This window comes from Talpa occidentalis, unplaced genomic scaffold, assembly GCF_014898055.3.
Source record: "Talpa occidentalis isolate TD23 unplaced genomic scaffold, MPIMG_talOcc4v2.1 talOcc4.6, whole genome shotgun sequence".
Classification (NCBI taxonomy): Eukaryota; Metazoa; Chordata; class Mammalia; order Eulipotyphla; family Talpidae; genus Talpa; species Talpa occidentalis.
The window spans coordinates 2,975,155-2,995,913 of record NW_023604972.1 but is presented as its reverse complement, the minus strand read 5'-3'; the positions used below and the strand labels follow the sequence as shown (position 1 = coordinate 2,995,913).

The 20,759-nt window shown below is 70.0% G+C and overlaps 1 protein-coding gene across 1 annotated transcript; it reads left to right on the top strand.

Annotated features, from left to right (window-relative positions):
• The first annotated feature begins 5,772 nt into the window (after positions 1-5,772).
• On the top strand, positions 5,773-20,604 carry NSG1 (neuronal vesicle trafficking associated 1). Its single transcript, XM_037530404.2, has 5 exons — positions 5,773-5,840; positions 6,018-6,170; positions 8,969-9,085; positions 18,111-18,221; positions 20,036-20,604. The coding sequence occupies exons 2-5, from the start codon at positions 6,042-6,044 to the stop codon at positions 20,234-20,236; spliced, it is 558 nt and encodes a 185-aa protein (XP_037386301.1). The 5' UTR covers positions 5,773-5,840; positions 6,018-6,041; the 3' UTR covers positions 20,237-20,604.
• Positions 20,605-20,759: the final 155 nt, after the last annotated feature.

The window sequence follows — 20,759 nt, the reverse complement described above, 5'->3', positions numbered from 1 at the left end:
CTCTTCCCAGCTCTTTCCTCTGGCACCCCGGCCCTCGTCCTCCCCACGACGGCCTCCTGCCCCCTCGGCCACGCTCTCTTCCATTCTCTCGCATCCTTCGCGTCCCTGTCCGTCCCCTTCCTCAGCGAACCCCTCTGGCCCATCGTGCCATTACCGGCCTCTAGACTCGGTCCAGCTTCCCCGGTGAACTTCCCCGCCTGCGATACCTGCCCGTGCCCGCGGCTCCTGCACGCGGAGGGCTGGGCCATGCCGGGGAGAGGCAGCCGTTCTCCGGTTCCTAGCGAGCGCTTGGTGCTGCTGGCATCCTTCCCTGAGGACCGCTTCACACCTTTGCTTCCCTAACCTCTGCGCCTCCTCGCCCGCCCTCCCAGGCGTGGTCTTGCGCCCCGTTTCTCCGAAAACCTAGAAGCAAATAGGAAGCCGCCTCCCTCAAGCTACCAGCACCTTCCAGCCTTGGAGAGGGTAACCCCACCTGCAGCCTTCCCCGTGCCTCCGCGCTCTCCCGGGGTAAGTCCCCACGAGGAAGACAGATCTGGTGTTGGGGGTGGAGAGGGTGGTGTGGCGCCTGCGGGGGGCCGGGTGCAGCTCTGGGCAGGTAGCGACGGTCCCACCTGAAACCCCACCATCCCTTGAATCCACAAGGAAAGCCGCCGCCCTGGCGCTTCCCTGTCAGGCTTCCTCCCAGCCAGCAGGTGGCGGTGCAGCCCCCCGCAACAAGCAGAGACCTGCCCTGGGTGACCTCAAATTCTCCAGCCCCCCCAAGCCAGGCTGGGGCCGGTGGCATTTCCGCGGCCAGGCAGGGCACGCCGAGGGTAAGGCCAGACCTAGCGGCCCACCTGGTCTTCCCCATCCACGTGAAATGTCAAGTGCAGTGGTCCCCGGGGTGGGGGGTGGGGGGCGGTCCGATCTCTGGGCTCTCTCTGGGGTTGTCCGGTGTCTCAGCCTCCTGGGCCCAAGGTCTCACCTCAAGAGCTTTCCTCCTGCCACGCCCCTCCCCTGGGCACAGGTGTGAGCACTTGCACATGCGCACCCCGCGCGCTCTGGGCCCAGGTGTCCCTGACCACAGGCGTGTGTGCCCCCGCCCCACCCCTCGCCCGGGCACCCGCGCCAGCGGCGGGAGGCGCAAAACAGCCTGACCCCTCACACCCCACACCGGGCTCCTGCCCGCCCTGTGTCTCCACTCCCTTCCCTGAAGGACGCAGCCGTCCCACATGGGGTGGCCGCCTCCCGGGATCCTCAACCGACTCTGCCTTCAGAGCCGGTTTCCAAACAAGGTCGCAGGCGGAGGTTTCAGGCGAACGTGACTTTTAGGGGACACCCCGGACCCCGCTGCAACACCCTTTTTTCCTTCATTCTAACAACGGTGGCGATTGGGGTCCTCTGCAAACTGCAGGGTGATGGGCAAGTGGGGAGGGTGCCGCTGGCAGCGCCTGGCCGGGAGGGACGGCACGGAGAACCAGCAGGCCCACGCGCCAGCCCGCCGGGCCCGGCGCGCCAGGCCTCGGGCCAGCCCTGCGCACGGGGCCGGGCCCTGGAAAGCCGGCGCGGTCCTTTAACAGGGGCCGTTTCCACCGCCCCGCTCCGGAGGGCAGGGACCCGCCTCGCGTGTGGGCGTGACTGGTCCGAAGTAAAATTCCACTCCTGGCAAACCCCTGTCCCGAGGAAACGGTGCCCCCCGCCCCGCGCCCCGAGCTGGACCAGAGAAACAGCCAGCCTGCCCGACAGAGAGAAAGGGATAAATCGTGGGTGCTAAGAAAAAGCAGGCCCAGCCCGCAGCCCCCGGCCAGCGCGTGCTGACTTCACCCCTGGGACGCCGACCCCCGCGCGGCTGCCGGAGATTCTAGGGACAGAGAAGCCCCAGGAGGTCATCGCCGAGCTGGCTGCAGGGCAGCGCCCGCCGCGGCCCGGATCTCCCGCCCGCCCCGGGGAGCCTGTGAATCTGAGACACTCCCCCGGGGACCCCGGCTCCACGGAGCGTGGAATGAATTGCCTTCATCCGTCTGCGGGCTTTTAAAAAATTCAATAATTAATTCGAGCGGATGGCCGTATTATTGTTATTAGAATTTGGCGTTTCTGTGGGTCTTTACTCTGGCAAAGTGCTTTTGCAATCATTTACCAGCTAAATAATTGAACACGAGCTGTTGATGCTGGGGAAGCCTGGCGGGCGGCAGCTGGTGCCGGGGGCAGGGAGCGGTGGTGAAGAGGCGGGCAGAGCTGACAGGAAGCGCAGGGCCTGCTCAGCCTCCCTGGCCTCCGCCCTCGCTGCCCTCCAGGACCAGGTCTCCCTTGGCCGGGTTGTCATGGTGACGGGAACCCGTGAAGGGGGGCTTTTAAGCTGGTGGGGGGGGGTTCCACTTTGACTAGGCTTGGGCTGTGACCCTTTTCCTGCCAGCGCATCCCCCAGGAGCGCACAGACCAGCCTCACCTGGCCTGGCCTCATCCGAGAGGTGCAGCAACAGGGGGATGCCACGAGCTGCTTGAGGGGTGCAGAGATGGTGCCCCCGGGGCTCCCACTGGCCTGGCCTCCGATTATTAACTCAGTGGCTCAGCCCCTTGGCATTAAAGCCCCTTTCCTGGGAGCGGGCATGACGGCGCCTGCCCCTCCACCCGCAGGAGCCGGGAAGAAGAGGTCACGGCCGCAAGCATTCCCCGTCCTCACCCGTGTCTTCACCCTGCGGAGGCTCCCGGCGGGCGCCTTCCCGGAGCTCCAGCCTGGAGCGCAAACATTCTCCCTCAAATTTATGTCAGTCGGGAGCCAAGAGGGGGCAGACGCCCTCACAGGACCCAGGGGTCACCCGGGGAGGCTTTATTTCAACGGGGTGTTTTGCAAAGGCGACCCGGGCTGGGGTGCAGAGGCAGCCGCGAGGGCCATGTGGGGGCGGCAGGGAGGGGTCTGCTGCTGCCCACAACCTGCAGGAGGAGGAAAGGGATCAGGGACAGGTCCCAGGACCTGAGGCCGGGAGAGGGGGCAGTGACCTAATTGAGGGCCCACCCGCCTGAGGCTCCCCATTACCGGGGGCAAGGAGTTCAGTTAAACGAGCACCCCCGGTGGGGGGGGCAGTGGGAGCAGCACCTGGGGGTTCGTGGGGCTCAGTCAGTCGTAGCCTCCTGAGAGGCCCAAGCTCAAGTGTGTCCAGAAAAAATCCCCGGTCTGACTCACCTGGGGTTCAACCCTTCACAAATGCTCCTTCTGGACAACTCCAAGCCTTATTGAAAAAGACGTGACGTAGAGACAAACCCCCACTGCTCCCAGCGGCCCGAGCGTTCTGTTTGGCGGTGAGTGAACGGCAGGAGGCCCGAGCACGGCTTCTATTCGCTGCCCTCAGGGTCCCTGGCTGTAAAAGTGGGGTGTGCACGAGAGGACTGTCCGCCTCTGAGACACCGTGGCCCTAAGAATTTTCACTCGACATGCATGTGCTCCCCAGGCAAGACGGCTGCTGGGTCTTCTCAACCTGACCCCCCCATAAAAGGTGAAGACTGTTCTGAGGCCTGCTCCCCTTGGGCCGCTGTCCCCTCCCTCCCTCACCCGGCTAACGGGAGCCCTTGGCCCCTCCACTGGACAGTGACTGCATGAGCATCCTGGCCCCCAGGGTTGACAGGTCCTGGGTTTGAGAGCAGCCTGGTGGGGAGGATCCGGAGCTGCCAGTGACTTGGTGAGGACTAGCCCCCCAAAGTCACCTGTCACTGAGCTCGTGCACATCGGTCACCACTTACCAGGCCACGCCCTCAAGTCCCAAGCGAGACTTGGGTGGGAAGAGGTTTTTTTTTTTTAGATTTATTTATGCAAGAACTGGGGAACAGGTCAGATGTGCAGGACGGTGAGAGGATTCACCAGAGACAGAGCGGGGAGCAGAACAGGCAGACGGACCAAGTACCCTGCTGAGGGGAGCAGCGGGTGAGGCAGGAGGTCTGCCTCGCCAGGGGAGAGTTTTTGACTCCATCTTCTCTTACATTCCAAGCACAGAGACGCCCGTGAGCACCCTGCAGATGTGCAGACGGTCAGGTCTGGGGAGGCTGCTCCGTGGGGGCCCCAGATCAGCCGCAGCAGCAGCAGCACCGCTAAGGGAGCAAAGCTGGAAGTTTCTCATCCCAAGAACGAGAAGCTGCTGCGACTGCGCGGGGACAGACGACGTTCGCCAGCCCTTGGGTGCGAGCTCTCGGTGAGATGCGCAAGCCCATACCCCTAAGAAATGTTTTAAAAGTCATTTAGAAAAAGCAAAGCCGCTACCCACCCTGCAGCCCGTGGCATCCTAACCTGCTGGTGCCACAGGGCTGGGTCCAGAGGGGGCTGAGCTGTGGCTTTCGCTGCGTATCCACTGCACGAGCACCCCAAAGATCTGTCCATCGGCACAGCCACGGCCGTCCCCCAGTCCCGTGACCGTGGCCTCTTCGACCTCTTGCCCACCAGTCCCTACCCCTCCCAGAACCATCTGGACCCCAAGTTCCCACATCCTGCACCTTGGCAGGCTTGATGTCTGCCGTGTGCTCCTGGGGACCCCCAAAAGATGTCCTCGTTCTGGGGTCTGGAAATACCATCCAGAGGAGAAGAGGTGATTAAATTAAGGATGTGGCCAGGATTATCCTGGATTATCCGAGGGGCCGGAATCCAGTGCCAGGTGCCTGCATAGGAGCCTCGGGCAGCCGCCCAGCGCTGGGGTGATGGCCGCAGGGGGGACACCTGGGGCCACGGAGCTGGGAGAGGCAGGGCCAGCAGGGGGGCCGGCTGATTGCATGGGGTGTGAAGCCCCTGGTTTGAGGTGACTTGTTGCCGCAGCCACAGAGAGGCACTTCTGATCCCCACCCCCCTCCAGCCCACCGCCCGCCCAGGGGCGCTCTGGTCTCCCTGACCCTCAGGCCTCCCTGAGGGTCACACTTTACCCATATCCCCCCACCCCTGCCTCCCGCCATAGAGGAGGGCCCGCCCCCCCAGGAGCCCCCACCCAGTGCGGAGCCCCGCCCTGCCCTTCCCCGGCTCGGGGCCTGGGAAGGAAGGGATCCCCCCTCGCCCGGGCCTGCGGGGAGCTCTTCTCAACTCCGCACGGCGAGGCCCTAACTGGGCCTTTGTGACGGTCACCCCCGCTCAGGCAGCGGCAGGTGGGGCGAGGACCCCTCCTGAGTGCCACACCTGACCCTCCACACCTGACGCTCCCGCGGCAGCTGCTTGAGCCCCCCCTTTCTCTTCCGACCGCAGACAGAGCCCTGACCCCCAGAGCAGCGACCAGGGCCTCTGCCCGAGCCCTCCCTCCCCCGCCGGGGGCGCCGCCTTCAGACAGGGGCGCCGCTCGCCCGCTCCCCAGCGCAGCCCGCGTTAAAGGGCCGCCCGGGTCCCGGCAACCCCGCTCCCCAAAGGGCTCCTCACCATCCTGCAGGCGCCCCAGGGCCGCGCGGCTGGGCGGGGCGCCCCTATTATCCTTCTCCACTTGGAATCGCCCGGGGTCGCTCAGCCGGCGCCCCGCTTTCCGCCTCCCCCACCCGGGTCTCCGGCCCCGGGGTCCCCTACGGCTGCCCGGGGCGCTCCCTCCTCGCCTCCCGCCCGGCTCCGGCGGCCGCGGGGTCCCCGGGGATCGCCCCTTCCCGCGGCCCCGCCGCGCTGCGTCAAGGCGGCCGCACCAGCCCCTGCGCACGGCGCGCCCGGGAGCGGCGGGAGGGGGGCGGGGGGGCGGGGAAGGGGGGCGGGCGGCAGGAGGGGGGCGGCGGAGCGGGGGGAGGAGCGCGAGGAGCGGGCGGGAGGAGCGGGAGGAGCGGGAGGAGCCCCTCGCCGGCGCCGCCTCCGCCATTGCTGCGCGCACGGGAGCCGCCGCGAGCTCCAGCGCCGGAGTCAGAGCTGCGGAGCCGGTGGGGTGAGTGCGCCCGGCGCCCCTTCTTCCCGCGGGGGGCGGGGGCGACGGGCGGGTCGGGGGCCGCGGGCGCGGGCGGCGCGCAGGCGGGGGGCCGGGCGGCGCCCCCTCCCCGCCGCGGGCGCCCCGGCCCGGCGCTTTGTGCGGCGCGAGCGCCCCGTGACCGCGCGCCCCCCGCAGGCGGCAGCCTCGGTCCCCGGAACGATGGTGAAGTTGGGGAACAATTTCGCGGAGAAGGGCGCGAAGCAGCCGCTGCTGGAGGACGGCTTCGACACCATCCCGCTCATGACGCCCCTCGATGTCAGCCAGCTGCAGTTCCCGCCCCCGGACAAGGTGAGGGCCCGCACCCCGCGGCCGGGCGCGCACCCCGAATCCCGGGCGGCGGCCGCAACAAAAGAAAGGCGCGGCGCGCGCGGGGGCCGGGGCGGGGGGGCGCGCAGGCGGGGGGGGCCGGGGCGGGGGGGGCCAGCGGGGGGGGACCGGGGCGGGGGGGTGTTGGGTCGAGGGGGGCCGGGGCGCGCGGGCTTGGGGGGCCGGGACTGGGGGAGGCCGGATTCCGGGGCCGCGGCGGAGGCCCCCGCTGCTCGCAGACAATGGGGCGCGCTGGGGGAGCCCGGGCATTTTGGGGCGTCATGTCCGAGACAGGTCCCGGGCTCCGCAGCCGCCCCGCTCCCTGCCCCGTGGCACCGGGTCTGGGGGCGCCCCCCCTCTCCGGGCCCTCCCAGGTGGGGCCTCGGCCGGATCCTCCCCGGCGGCCTCTCCCGGGGCCAGTGGGGTGAGCGCCGGCCCCGCCGCCCCCCGCCCGCCGGGGGTGCCGCAGGACGCGCCCCGCGCCCCCCCCCGCTTTGTTGCTCTGTGAAGCTTGCAGCGCGTGGCCCGGGTCGGGGTGCCGGGTCGGGGTGCCGGGGGACCGCCGCGTCCTCCCCAGGTGCCCGCGGCCCTGCGCGCCGGCCGAGGGCGGAGCCTCCTGTGCCCCGGGCTCCCGCCGCTCCGGAGCGCGTTCCGAGCTGGCCCTGGCAGGCACCCCCGGCACCCCGGCACCCCTCCCCCGGCACCCGCGGGCGGGAGAACCGTGTGGCGAAAGCCCGCGACCCCCTGGCCGGACCCGCCCGCGGCCCCTTCCCCGCGCCCCCTGCGCCCCAGAGCGCGTCACTCAGGACCTGGGCGTCCCGGGGTCGCTGACCAGGCCAGGGGGGGCCAGCGCTGCCCGCCTCCCTCCTTCTGGAGGGTTCCTTCACCACGGTGGAGGGGAGGCCGCTCCGCCCCCCCCAGCCCTGTGTGCGCCCCGGGGGGCGGGCGGGGCGGGGCGGCAGGTGCGTCTGCTCAGGGAGAGGCTCATTGGCGGCACCTGCGCACCTGGCCGCAGGGCCCCCGGGGCGGCCGCGAGAGGCGCTGGGGAGGCAGGGTGGGGCCTCGTCCCTGCCAGGCGGCGGACACCCCTCTAGCACAGCCTGGCGCGGTCCCGCCGTCCCCCGACGCCGCGCCTGTGGCAGGAACAGGGCGTCCGAGATGCCACCTCTGTCAGGTGATTCCCTCCCCTGGGCGGAGCCTCCTTCACCCCCAGCCTGTCTCCTTCCAGAACCGTCTGGCACCCGGCTGGCCACACCCTCGTTCCAGGGGGCTTGGGCAGGTCTCGGGCCTGGGGGGGGGGGGGCTGCCAGCAGCAGCCCGGCAGCTCTGCGTGGGGAGGGTCCCGGCCGCGGTGTGTTCAGACAAAGGGGGGCAGGAAGGTGGGGACCCCAGCTGCTGGGGTTGGGCTAAAGATTTCCCAGGTCCCAGATGAGGAAGCTGAGTCGCAAAGTGTTTACGGGATGTGCCAGGGCGCCGAGCTGCATGCCGTGCCCCCCAAGAAAGCAGCTGGGCCCTGCCCCTGCGGAGAGCCCCAGCTCTGGACCCCACGGCCCGACAGCTGGGGCGAGAGTGAGTCTCCTAACCGGAGCTCCTCTGAGAAGCACCCCCGGAGGGGCAGGGCGGGCGAGGGGTGCCGGGAGCTGGCCGCTGGGCTTTCCCGCCCAAGGGCCTGGTGTGGCCGGCGTCAGCAGCGCGTGGGGATTGGATCCGGGCGGCGGCCCCGGGTTCCCGGCCCCGCACAGCAGCCAGACCAGCAGGGCCTCGTCCCCACAGGTGGACCCGAGGTTCCGGGGGGCCAGGTGTGAGCTCCGGGTCGAGCTAGTCGGGTGTGGTTGGCCTGCGGGACGCGAGGCGGGCGGGTGGGCGGCTCTAGCTGGGCACCAGGCTGGCACGCGAGGCACAGCCCCCGGGGGGACGGGACTGAGCAGAAGCTACCGAGCGTGGGGCTGTGAGGTTGGCCTTGGGGTGCTTCACCGGCAGCACCTGGCAGCCCCCGCCCCAGCTGCCGGCTCCTCGCCGGGCCCACCACCAGGGACGGCGGCATCTCCCCAGGCTCTGGGCCCCTGGGCGGCTGGTTCTCTCCGGCCCAGCAGCCCCTGTTGGTGGCCCCTGCTCTGGGTTTGGCGCTTGACACTTGTCACCCCGAGACTCTGCCCTAAACACCCCCAGCTGCAGCACCTGGTTCCGGGCAGGCAGTGAGGGCGAGGAGGGGGCTGTGAGGGAGACTGAGGTGCAAGCTGGGGTTCGGCTGATGGCAGAGGGGAGACGCAGGGAAAGGGGTTGGGGCAGAGGCGGGGCAGGTCTCCTGCCTTACAGCGCCCGGTGCCAGGAGCAGGAAGACCCTTTGGGGGTGGGGCCGGGGGAGAAGAGGCGGGTGGGGTGGGGTGGGGTCGGGCCAGAGACACTTGCTGAAGACGCGCCTTCCGTCTAGAGGGAGCCAGTGACTCAGATGTTCTCGTCCTGACCCTGGGGTGTCCAAGAGCCCACCAAAAACCCGGTGCCCCCTCCCCTCCCTGGGCGGGAGTGGGGCGCCCTGCAGACCCTCCCCCTCTTGGCGGCCTGGCCAGTGCTTGGCTCCTGTGCCCGCCGTGAGCAGCTGCCCCCCACCCTGGTGCCACAGGGTCATGACGGGTGCCTTCTCTGCACGTCCGGGCGCAGAGACTCCCAGTATCCTGGGGGGATGCTGGCTTGGGGCACGAGGGTCCCCCCGCACCCGTTTGGGCAGATGTGCTGAAGGCCCCGGCCCCACTGCTGACTGTGGCTCCTGTTTCCTGGGCAAGGTGGTTGTGAAAACCAAGACCGAGTATGAGCCTGATCGCAAGAAGGGCAGGGCGCGGCCCCCCAAGATCGCGGAGTTCACCGTCAGCATCAGCGAGGGCGTCACAGAGCGGTTCAAGGTGAGTCTCCGGGGTGGGGGCAGCTGAGGGACCCCGTGGGGGACCAGCCGGGGGACCCGCTCATCCGGGCCAAAAGCTGCCGTGCAAAGGCACCCCCTCCTTCCTCGCCTCCCTCTTCCCAGGCTCCGTTTCAGTCACGGAAACCCGCCCCGCTGACAGCGGCCACACGCGCGCCGGCGGTTCCGGGAAGGACCAGACATGGCGCAGGGCTGGGGCTTGTGCTGCCGCGGGCACCCCTTGTCTGGGTGCCCTCTCTGGGGGCCGGTGCCATCAGGGAGCCCTGGTTTGCAGATGGGGAAGTTGAGGCACAGTTGCACGTGGCAGGGCCAGGACCCGGGGCCGTGTCTGAGCTCAGGCCCCCCCGGGGCCCACCCCACAGCCGGCCTGGCCTGGGAGGGGCGCAGAGGCCCGTCTGTGGCTCCGCGCGGCAGGCAGGTGGGCCCGGGCGCGTCCGGCCTGGGGTGTGCCCAGCAGCTGCCCTCACCACATGGTCAGGCAGCAGAGGCCTCCATGTCAGGTGGTCATGCCCACGGCTGGGCTGGCCGGTGGCTTCCGGGAGCTGCGCGGCTGGTTTCTGCTCCCCGTGCGACCTCCGCCTCGCCCAGCGCCGCGGCCCCGGGGCCTCCTTGGAGCAGGTGCGGGGGCGGGACTTGCCTGCACAGTCCCTCGAGTGCCGGCTGTGTCCCCGCCGCGGCATCCTTCTTGCACGCTCATGGCATGCAGGTCCCCAGGTCCCTGGCCTGGGCACTGGTGACGCACGCGGGCTGCCAGGGCCTGGCAGCCACGGCTGGGTGTCGCTGGGTGCGGTTACCTGGCTCCGGTTGCTCAGAACCCAGGCCTCTGGGCACCGCCCCGCCTCGGGTCAGCCTCCGCGTCCTGGGCTGTAAGAAGGTGATGTATGCAGTTGGTGCTCAAAGGTGCTCACCCAGAGCCCGTCACGTCTGCCTCCTGCGTCAGCTGTAGGCCTGCCCGGTGCTTTCTGGAAGGGTGTTGGGACATGAGATGCTTGGGTCCCAGGGGGACTCCCCCCACCCCCAGCTCTGCCTGGAGACCAGCGCACTTCCCCCTACATCCTGGCACCCACATCTCCCTACGGGCACCGCCTTCCAGCTCCCATTCCCCTTCCATCTCCTCTAGTGTCAGTCAGTGTCACCTCCTCCATGCAGCCTCCTGGGATTGACCCCCTGGCTTCCCACGGCCCTCTTTAAGGAGGCAGTAACAGCTTCGAGCAGTTACCCGGTATGCCCAGGAGCTAGAGCAAGGGTTGGGCTTGTTGAGCTGCTTTCAATCCTCCCAGAAACCCCAGGAGATACGCACTGGTATTTTACAGTTGAGGGGAAACTGAGGCAGAGAGCTGGAAGCTGGCAGCCTTGCCCTTGGCTGTGACCCCTGAGGCCACGGGCTTCTCCTGGAGCACAAGCTCACGGGGGTGCCCGGCCCCGGCACCCTGGCGCTGTGGGACCGTGTGCCGAGTGGAAGGCCTTCCTGGTGCCTGCCGCCCGGCGCTCCGCCTGCCGGCACGAGCAGCCCAGGACGGGCCGCCCGCCTTCCCCGCGGCCGAGGGGCCGGCCCGTGTCCGCGTTGGCTCACCTGGGCACCGCTGGCCCTTCTCCCGCTGCACCAAGGGCACGCGCAGTAGCGGCTCCACGACCAGGGGCAGCCTGGAGGCCTCAGCCGAGAATGACTGGGGACTTGGGGAGACTCCAGGGTCTACCTGGGACCCTCACCCGCTCCCTAGGGCCTGTCCCGGGGCCCCTGATGGGTGTAAGCCCCGCCCTTGACAGGTGTTCACCCCTCGTTCTCACCCTGTGGGGCAGGTGACCCGCCCAAGGTCACGGTCAGGGACAGGAGAGCAGGAGCTGAGCGGGCCCGGGGCCTCCTGCTGTGGCCGCCCCACCTCTGCCCCAAAGGTCTGGTGGGCAGGGGTCCTGGGGCGGGGCCCAACAGGGCCGCCTCCAGCACTGTCCTTCCCTGTCCCCTGGCCACCTGCCTCCGACCCCCGAGGGGCACCCTGGCCACGCGTGCAGTGACCGTTGTCCAGTGGCCCCGACGCAGGGCTTTGCCGTCCTTTGCTGGGGGGCGGGGCGTGTCCTCGCCCAAGGTCAGAGTGGGCTCCCAGGGCTGCAGCCTTCGGGAGTGTGACAGGTGCCCACCCTTCTGGAACGTTCTCTCAGCCTCTGCCCTGGTCCCACCGTGGGCATCTCTGGTGCACCGGCAAGGCGGCGGCTGGTGGGGTGCGGGGCGCTCTTTAGCAGGGCAGCAGCCGGGAGAGGCTGTCCTTGGGCTCACGGTCACCCGGCCGGGAGGGGGCTGGCGTGCGGGGCTCAGGGGCTCGGGCACGGCCGCGGCGTGGGGAGAACCGCTGTCTCCTGGGCCTGCTGGCCCGGGCGGCTTCCCTGGGGGGACCGGCCTGCTCCCCGGTCCTCTGCGGCGCCGACCGTGCCCTCCGGCTGTGGCTGCACCTCTGAGCTTGCGGCTCCGGGGAGCTGCCTGCCCGCTCCCTCCTGGGTGCCCATGGCCTCCGCGGGCCAGACCGTCTTCCAGATGTGGCCTTAGGACTGTCACCCGGGGATGCCTCTCCGGGCTCCCGGTTGCCGGGCGGGTTGCTAGGTAACCGCGACCCGCCGCCCTGGGGCTGCGGGATGAATCACCCCGGCGGGCGGGCGGGAGCTGGCGCCCGCGGAGAGCGAGCCGGGGGCAGGGCTGGGGCTTCGGGAGCCGGAGTCCGCCCCAGAGGCTTCTCCCGCGCACCCGCCTGAACACTCTCGAAGGGCGCCTGGGTGATGCGGGGGCGGGGGCGGGGGCTCCGCTGGCCGGAGCTGGTCCCCAGGGCCTGTGTGTGCGTGTGGAGGGGTTGGGGCTCCACCGCGTGCAGCGCTGGGGGCTTCAGGAGACGCCAAGGTCGGCCTTGCGCAGGCTGCGGGAGGCCCCGCCCCGGGGCAGCCGATGGGGGGCCGTGGCAAAGGCTTGTGCGCGGCACCGTGTCTCCTCCGTGACCTTGAGCCCGCCCGTCCTCACGCGCTCCGGCAGCCCCGGAATATTCATGAGCCCCACACGTCTCCTGGCGTTGCGCGGGGCGGTCCCCACGGGGTGCTGCTGGACTCCCAGCGACCTTCAGCTGCGCATCTGGGGGGGCCGCCGCGGCAGTGGGCTTCAGCCAGAGCCCCGCCGGCAGGGGGGCGTCACGGGGGTGTCGGCGCGCCCCGGTGCGGGTTGCTGAGAACGTTGAGGCTGCAGCGCCGGAGACGCCGGGTTCCCCTTATTTCCCGGGCGCTGTTCCCGCCCGCGGGACTCGCAGAAACGCTCGCCCCCCTGTCCCCGCCCGGGCTCGCCTGCCCTCGCCTCTGCCAGTGGGGGTGGGGGTCGGGGGCAGAGAGGTAAGGGACGAGCTCAAGGTCACCCAGTGACTCAGAGGCTGAAGTCGGGCTCCGATCCATTTCCACCCGACACCCCGAAGTCCACTGAGCCGCGTTCTGCACTGGCTGCTGACCGGAGCCCCTCCCTGGGCAGTCACCCGGGTCCTGCCCCCAAGTGTGACCCCCAGGAGGCCCAGCCAGAGAGGAGGCTCCCGGCAAAGCACAGGCGGGAGCACAGCACGTCACAGTGCCCCCCGATTCCCCTGTCTGTAAAATGGGGTGACGGCTAATTCCCACCGCGGGGCGGCCACTTCGGGGATGGGGGTGTGGGCTGAGCCTGGTCAGTCGTGTCCCTAGACGGGGGGCCGTGGATGCTGTGATTTGGGCTGGGGGTGGACACCCTCAGCTGGGACAGCCTGAGCCTCTAAGACACGAGGTACCCCCCTTACAAACGCCTTACGACGTTCACCCCAATACTCCTATTTGCTGTCATTCTGGGCTGTTCTTTCCCGGCGGCGTTCCTCAGCGCTTCTTCCCTCCGCCTGGGACTCGCCATCTCATCGGGACCCCGGAAACAGTCGGGGTCACCCCGGCCCCCCGCCACCTCTGGCCCTTACACACGGACAGGGCTGCCCGAGCAGCACCGCCGCCTCGTCCTTTCCGTTACCCCAAAAGGAGACCCCAGGCCTACTAGCCGTTGCTCCCCGTGGCCCCGTTCCTCCCCCCAGGCAACCAGGAATCTGCTTTCTGCCTCTGGGGTTCCCTGCCGGGGTGGTTCCCGGGGAGCCACACCCCAGGGCGGCCGCTGGCTCCCCCACTTGACCAGGCGCCGCCGGGCGCCGCCGCACACCCCCGTCTCCGGCTGGATACTCTGCCCTCGCGTGTCCGTCCGTCCGTCCGCCGCCGGGCCTTGGCTCGCTCCCCTCCTGGCAAGGGCGAGCAGTCCCGTGCCCGCTTCTGGGGGGCACCTGCGGGTCCGGGGGCGTGCTCCGTGCTTCCCGTGTTGAGGCGCGAGCCGCCCTGTCCCCCGGCCGCTGCGCGGTCCCCCCAGCAGGGGTCTCCGCGGCCTCCCCGCGTGTCTCCTTGCTGTGGGCCGGGGCCTCCGCGGCCTGGGGCTGCGGCCTGCGGTCCCCGAAGCCAGGGCCGAGGCCCTTCCCGGCCAGCGGGCCGCGGTGGCGCGTCTCCTGGGCTGTGCGCCCCGGGCTCCTCCGGCTTCTCATCGGGTTGTCTTCTCGCTCCTGGGCTGTAGGCCTTCCCCATCGATGCCCCATCGATGCCCATCGATCCCCATCGATGCCCCATCGATCCCCATCTATCCCCGTCTATCCCCGTCTGTCCCCATCGATGCCCATCGATCCCCATCTATCCCCGTCTATCCCCGTCTATCCCCATCGATGCCCCATCGATTCCCCGTCTATCCCCGTCTATTCCGGAAGCGAGGCCCACCCCGACGGCCCCCGGCGCGGGCTGTCCTCACCTGCTCGCCGGCCCCCCGGGCGCACAGCGGTTTGGAGTCCCGGGGAGGCGCCGCTTTCCCGTGTCCTCGGGTGGCTGCGCTGCCGCCTGCCCGGGCCGCGGGGCGCACAGGCGGGCGGGTCTGGCCCCCGCGCTCTCCGGCTCCGGCCTTCGTGTCCTTTCTCGGGCCCGTCCTCAGCCATCGCTGCAGGCGGCGTGAGCCCAGGGTCCGCGTCACCCCTCGGCGCCTGCCCGTCCAGCGTCCCCGGCACCCCCGGCGGGAGGCTGCTCCCGCCACCCCGCGGCCTCGGCCCCTCCTGCGCTGTTCCCTGCGGGCGTGGCGGGCCCGTGGGCCGCGGCCAGCTCCGGAATTGGAAGGCGGGGCCCCCGACTCCGTCTGCGTCCAGGGTCGCTGCAGCGGGGCCGCCGGAGTTTCCATTTCTGCCAAAGAGGCCCTTGGGGTTTTAGCAGGGATCGCACGGGGCCTGCGGTCCGTTTGGGGGTGTCCCATTCTCAGCGGCGACTCGTCCAGCCCATCCACGAGCAGGACGTCCCTCCGCCCGCCGGGTGGCCGTCGGTGTCCCGCGGCAGGTGCGGGCGGCGCGTCGGGGCTCCCTGGCTGCTCCTGCAGGCGGGGAGGCCGCGGCACGGGGCACAGGTGCTCTCGCGCCGTCGCTGAGCATCGGGGCGGCGCGTGGTCTCCCCACGTCTTTGAGGAAGAGCTCGGCGTCCCCGTGCTCTTTGGGCACCACACGGGCGCGGGGCAGCTTACCCCTGACCTCTGGCCACCTCCCGGTCGCGGGGCTCCCGGGCCTGCCGCCCCGGGCTGGGGGCACAGGCCCGGCGGTGGGCACTGCCAGACGGGGCCGCCTGCCCACGTGCCACCCCTGGCTTGAGGACCCAGAACGCAGACAACCCGTCCACGCTCCGAGTTCTGCTCCCCTTGCTCGCAGGCTCCCCGGCTGGCCCCAGGCACCGAGGGCTGCTCAGGGAGGACGCGGGCAGATGGGCTCCCGCCGGCTGGATGCGGCCCCCCTCCCTCCCCCACCTGCTCACCGCGCTCGCGCCCCAGCCGCCCCCAGCGCCGGCTCCCCTGCCAGGCTGTGGGAGGCAGCCCCACCCTCAGCGGCTCCGTCTGTGGGGAGACGATTCCCGGGGCCACGCTAGAAATCGCACCCCTGGGGTCACCGCCCGGCTGCCTGGCCTGCAGCCCTGGAGCCCAGCGCGCTGCCTTCCTGGGGAGCCACGCGCTGGGCACAGAGCTCGGGAAAAGCGGCCGCTCCTCTCCCGATGCCCCTTCACTGGCTCGGCCCCCGCCATGTGTAGAGGAAGGGGTACAGTTGGGACCCCCCGGGGGTCTTCCTGCTGAGGCAGGGAAGGGGTCCGCCGCGTGGGGTGAGGGAGCCCCCTGCGGGTGCAGGGCTGGGCCAGGCCCGTCCCGGGCAGGAGCCTGGGCTCTCGGCACCCGTGGGGCTGTCAGCGGCGCCCCTGGGAAAGAAGGCAAGTGGGGGTGCCGCGGGGGGCTGGAGCGGCTTGCAGGTGGGGGTGTCCGTGTGCAGCGAGCCTGAGAGACCCCAGGGGCCTGGGGGACGTGGTGTCTGGCTAAGTGATTTCATACTTTGTTCTGGAGCCTTCTCAGTTGTCTCGCCGTGGCGGGAGGCTCGAGAAGCTCACCCGGGGCGCTCGTTGGCCCTGGGAGGTGGCGCCGCTGGGCGAGCTGGCGCGGCTCACGCCGCCGGAGGGCCCGGGCCCCGGGGGGATGCCCGAGGGGGTGGCGCCCCTGCACGGACGCGGCTCAGGCTCCAGGGCCCCGCGGGGGCTCAGGGCTGCAGGCGCGAGCCGCTGGCTTCCCGCGGACGGCGAGGGGCCCCCGGGACGTGGTCGTCTCGCGCCAGCCGACCTGCGGCCCACGGCCCTCGGCTCCTTTCGCTCAGGACGAGACAGTTCAGGTCCGCGCCCCGGTGCCCGCCTCAGGCCGCCCGAGCCCAGACGCCGGTCCTTTGCCCCCGTGACCCCCGCGCCCTCGCCTCTGGCGGGCGCCCGGCCGTGGCCTGCCGCGGGGAGACAAGGGGGACCGCGCGGCCTTTGCCTGCTCTGGCCTCGCCGGGCACGGCGCCCTCGAGGGCACCCGCGGCGCTGGACACGGGAAACACCTGCCTTTCAGGTCCCGCTCCGCGTGCGTGTGCGCGCACTTGGGGTGCGGGTCGTGAGCCCCGGCCGCCCCCCCTCCCGCGGCGGCTGCTGTGCTGGACACCGTGCCCGCGGCGGGCGGGCTCCCGCGTGCCGTGTCTCCATTTGCCGGGTGATGCCCAGAAGCGGGGCGCCGGCTGGCCGGGAAGACCTGGGCTTCTGGAGGCCCCTGCGGGCCGCGTGCCCTCCCGGTCCTGCCCTCGCCTGCCCGGACGCCCGTCCGCTCCGACCGCCGCCGCCTCGGAAGCAGCGCGAGGCCCGGGTCCTGGAAGGCCGCCCTGGCCGGGCCGCGCCTGGTCTGCGCTCCCGCCGGGGAGGGGGGGGGTGGGGGCCCCGCCCCACGCGCGGACCCGCGTGGACTTGGCCGCGTCCTCGGCCGCTGGCAGCCCGGGAGCCGCGTGGCGCCCCTGCCCTCCTCGGGCTCCTCCCAGACCGCGGCGGGCGCGGGCCTTCCCTCGGCGTCTCCGATGCGTTTCGAGTTCAGGTTTGCGTGACGTGGGAGGCGGGGGCCGGGGCCAGACACCCCCCCCCCCCCCGCCGCGCACTCCCCCCGCCACCGAGCCGGCCGGCCGGGCACTGCCTGGGCCTCGCCGGCCGCTCCGGCTCCGGCGCGCGGGTCTCGCGCCTCCTCGTTACGTTTTGCACTTGATCCTTGTGGAGAAGCTGTAAATGGACTTTCCTAACTTCCCCGGGAGTTTGTGTCTAGAAACAAACCAGATTGTGGTGTGTTGACCTTGTCGCCGCCGCCGTCGCCGAGTTGATTCTGCTGGGGGGCGGGGGTCTTCATGCTCTTCTACGGGTAACGTGGCTTCAAAAGGGGGGGCCTGCGCCGCCTGCTAGCTGCGATGTCTTCTCCGCGCAACGCTGGCGCGATCCCCGCCGTGCGGCCTGGGGCGGGGTGCGAGCTCCCCGAAGTGGGTGTGACCCGGGGCCGCGCCCCCCCTTTCCTGCGTCAGCTGTAACCTTTATGCCCAGTTTGTGTTTTTTTGGGTCGTACATGGATGTTGGGCTTGTTGAGGTTTTCTGCGCCTGTTGACATGGCCACGTGGCTTCCCTCCTGCGCTCCTGGGGGGCAGCACGAGGACACACCCCACTTGAGCCTGGCGGGGGGGCCCTTTACTGTCGCTGAACTTGGTTTTTGCGCATTTTGTGAGGCGTCATCTAACAGAGTGATAGACCCAAGCACCCAAGATGAAACAGGCGGGGCTGCGGAGGCGGCCGGTTACAGTCAAGGTCACTGGGCCCAACGGGCCACCCCAGGTGAGGAGGCCCCGTGCCCCCCAGGGCTGCCAGCAGGCAGCTGGATCCCGGGCAAGGCAGATTTGGGGGGTAGTGGCGAGGGCGCTGGGATTCCCCAGAGCCCGGCTGTGGGGCCTGCACTGACCTCGCCCATCCTGGCACCTGCTCCGACGGGCTTTCCGACCAGAGCCCTGAGGTGCTCCCTGCCTCCTCCCCACAGTGTCTGGTCCTCAGGGTGCCAGCCCTGCAGCCCAGGAGAGGGCCAGGGTGGTGATGGCGCCGAGGAAGGGCCTCACAGGGCACGTGCAGCGCCCCGGTCCACCGGGGGTCTGACGGGCCCTCCCCTGGGGAGAGGGCGGCTGGACAGGGGGCCTCGGTGCGCGCCCGCTGGCGGGAGGGGGATCTTGGCCCCCACCCTGCCCCCCGGAGACCACAGCCTGAGTTCCGAGCAGTCACCACCTTGGGCCGCCCCACTGTGGCCGCAGATTGGAGGGAGCCCCGGAGGGTGGGTCCTTCCTGCTCGGGGCCCAGGGCTGGCGCTGGCCGCGGGGGCAGCTGCTCCATGGCCGTGGCCAGCGAGTGTGCGCTCAGCTCCTCTCCCGGCTCTCCACCGGGGCCTGGGGCCCCCCAAACCGCTCATTCAAGAACCGTCTCTGGGCGGATGTGAAAAAATGAATCGGGGCCCAGCGTTGTCCCCTCGTGCCCAGGACCCCGGGGCCCCCTTCTGGAGCCTGCAGCACCGCAGGCGCCGTCTTGTGCGCCCCTGACACTCGCCCCGCCCGCAGGTCTCCGTGCTGGTCCTCTTCGCCCTGGCCTTCCTCACCTGCGTGGTCTTCCTGGTCGTCTACAAGGTGTACAAGTATGACCGTGCCTGCCCCGACGGCTTCGTCCTCAAGGTAAAGCAGCCCCCCCAGCCCCGGGCCTCCACCCCGCCCAGAAGGCTCTGCCCACCCTCATGGAGCCTCCCTGGCATTTTTTTCCGGGTGGCTTTGGCGGGGCCTCTGTCCTGGCCTTGGCCTGGGGGGCAGGATGGTGGTTCAGGCCTGGCTCGAGTTGAGGTCACCTTTCGGCGGCTTCCAGGGACAGCACGGGCCCCAGCCAGGCTGGGCCTAGAGTGTGACCCCACATGACACTGAGCTGCCCAGCGCTCCAGGGCCGGCTCCACAGCCCAGGAGAGGGTCACAGGATGGGGGGATACAGTGAGGTGCCCCGGAAGGGCCTCAGAGGGCGTGTGCGGAGCGCCTGCCCAGCGGGGACTGAAGGGCCTTCCCCGGGGACAGGGGAGCTGGGCAGCGGGCCTTCTGGGCCCTGTCACCATGGCAGGTGTGGAAGGCACTTGGCCACTGGCCAGGTACAAAGACAAGGTCAGGAGGAGGAAGCACCAGTGTGGGGTGTGAGCAGCCGCAGGGCACCCCCTTGGCTGCCGGGGAAGGAGTGGAGGGGCCCGAGGCCACGGCGAGCCTCGCAGGCCAGCTCCCCACTGGGGGGCAGGGCTACTGGCCTCTGGCTGTGAGCCTGGAGCGCCCAGAGGCTCCCGGGTGTAGCCCAGCGCCCACCCTGGCTCCTCCACAGCTGTGTTGGGCGGGCCCCAGGGCCACCCAGGCCGGCAGTGCGGCCTCAGAACCACCTGGGGGCTGGCTGAGAATTGGGGGTGAAACCCTTCCAGGGCCCGTCCCAGTCGCAGAGGGGCCTCTTGCCATAGCAGAGCAGGGCCCTGGTGCCCTCGGGTGGGTTAGTGACCGGGTGGGCAGGGTGGGCACCAGGAGTTGGAGGCTGTTTGTCCTGCAAGCCCACGCGGGCCTGGGCCTTGGTTCCGCCCTCACCCCCCCAACAAGAGGCCACGGAGGCAGCTGTCCTCCAGGGGCTGTCCCAGAACCTGCCCTGTCACATCTGCTTGTTCCCAGCAGCCTCACCCAACTACAGGGCCAGCTGGGGAATCCGGGCCCAGTGTCCCCACCACCACCGCTGGGGACGGCTCCGGGGGTGGGGGCAGGTCACCCTGATGAGCACTGTGGGTGGCCCCTCCCCCGCCGCCTGCAGGGCCTCAGGGCCAGGGCCTTGAGAGCAGTGACTCCCAGCTGGGGTCTGGCCACAAGGGCACAGTCCGGCAGGACCGCGGAGGTGGTGTGTGGCGTGTGGCCTGCCCCCTCCGGCATCGTCTCCCCTCCTCTCCTCCCCTCTCCCCCCAGACCCCCGAGAACTAGCTCACGGGGGCCTTTCTCTCCCCCCTGCCTGACTGCAGGGCCCCTGGGAGAGTGCCTGCGGGGTGGCCCCTCTCAAAGCCCCCCCCGGGCCTTCGCAGGCGACCTGGGTAGGCTGTTCCCTCCCACATCGGAGGCTCTCGCCTCAGACTCGGAAAGCGGCAGCGGCCTGGCGGGGGCCTCCGGGCACTGGCCAGGGCTCAGCGGCCTCCCTGCTCTGGCCGTGCGCGAGACTCGGAGCCGCGGGCAGGGCATGTTGGGACGTGACCTGGGAACGCGCAAAGACTTTTCCCCGTGCGCGGCAGCTGCGGCTCGGCTGATGCCGTTTCGGCTGACAAAGGCGTCAGAGGATGCTCCCGTCTTGAATAGTGGGGCGAGCCTGGAACCTGCTGGGGCGCTGTCGGGGCCTGCGTGCTGAGGGCGGAGCCAGGCCCGCCTTTGCTGGCCACCCTCGCCCCCCGGCCGCCGGGTGCCCCCGCGCAGCGCAGCAGCGGCCTCCTGTCTTGCAGAACACCCAGTGCATCCCGGAGGGCCTGGAGAGCTACTACGCGGAGCAAGACTCCAGCGCGCGGGAGAAGTTCTACACGGTCATAAACCACTACAACCTGGCCAAGCAGAGCATCACCCGCTCCGTGTCGCCGTGGATGTCGGTCCTGTCAGAGGAGAAGCTGTCGGAGCAGGAGACCGAAGCCGCTGAGAAATCAGCATAGCGCGACGGGCGAGCGCCTTAGAATGTGTCACGTGAAGGTAACAAAGGGACTTTGAGGGACATTTCATTAAATAGAATTACCGATAATTTAGAGGTTACTCATTCATGGTGCAACTGCTTCTGTTTGCTAATGCTGCTTTGCAACTACCACTCGCTGCAGACCAGCCGCGGGCACAAGGCCGGGCACAAGGCCGGTGCACGTCAGCATTGCTTAACGAGCTCTGGCACCACTTTCCATGTCGAGGGATCTTAATTTAGCTGCTCTGCTGGGGTTACTGGATGCTGTCAAAAAATAAATTTACACTGGACATGCACAGGGTTTGGACTTCAGATAAATCCTGCCTTTGTGAAATGGATTTTTTTAAACCACCGTGTCGGCTGCGGCCCTCGCCCACAGCCACAGCGCGCGAGCCCCGGCTGCTCCTCTCTCGCGGCCCTCCGTCCAGGGCGCCAGTGGGGAGGGGTGTGGCCAAGGAAGGAGAACCCCAGGTGGAGGTGCGCGTCACCCGGTGCGGACCGTCCCG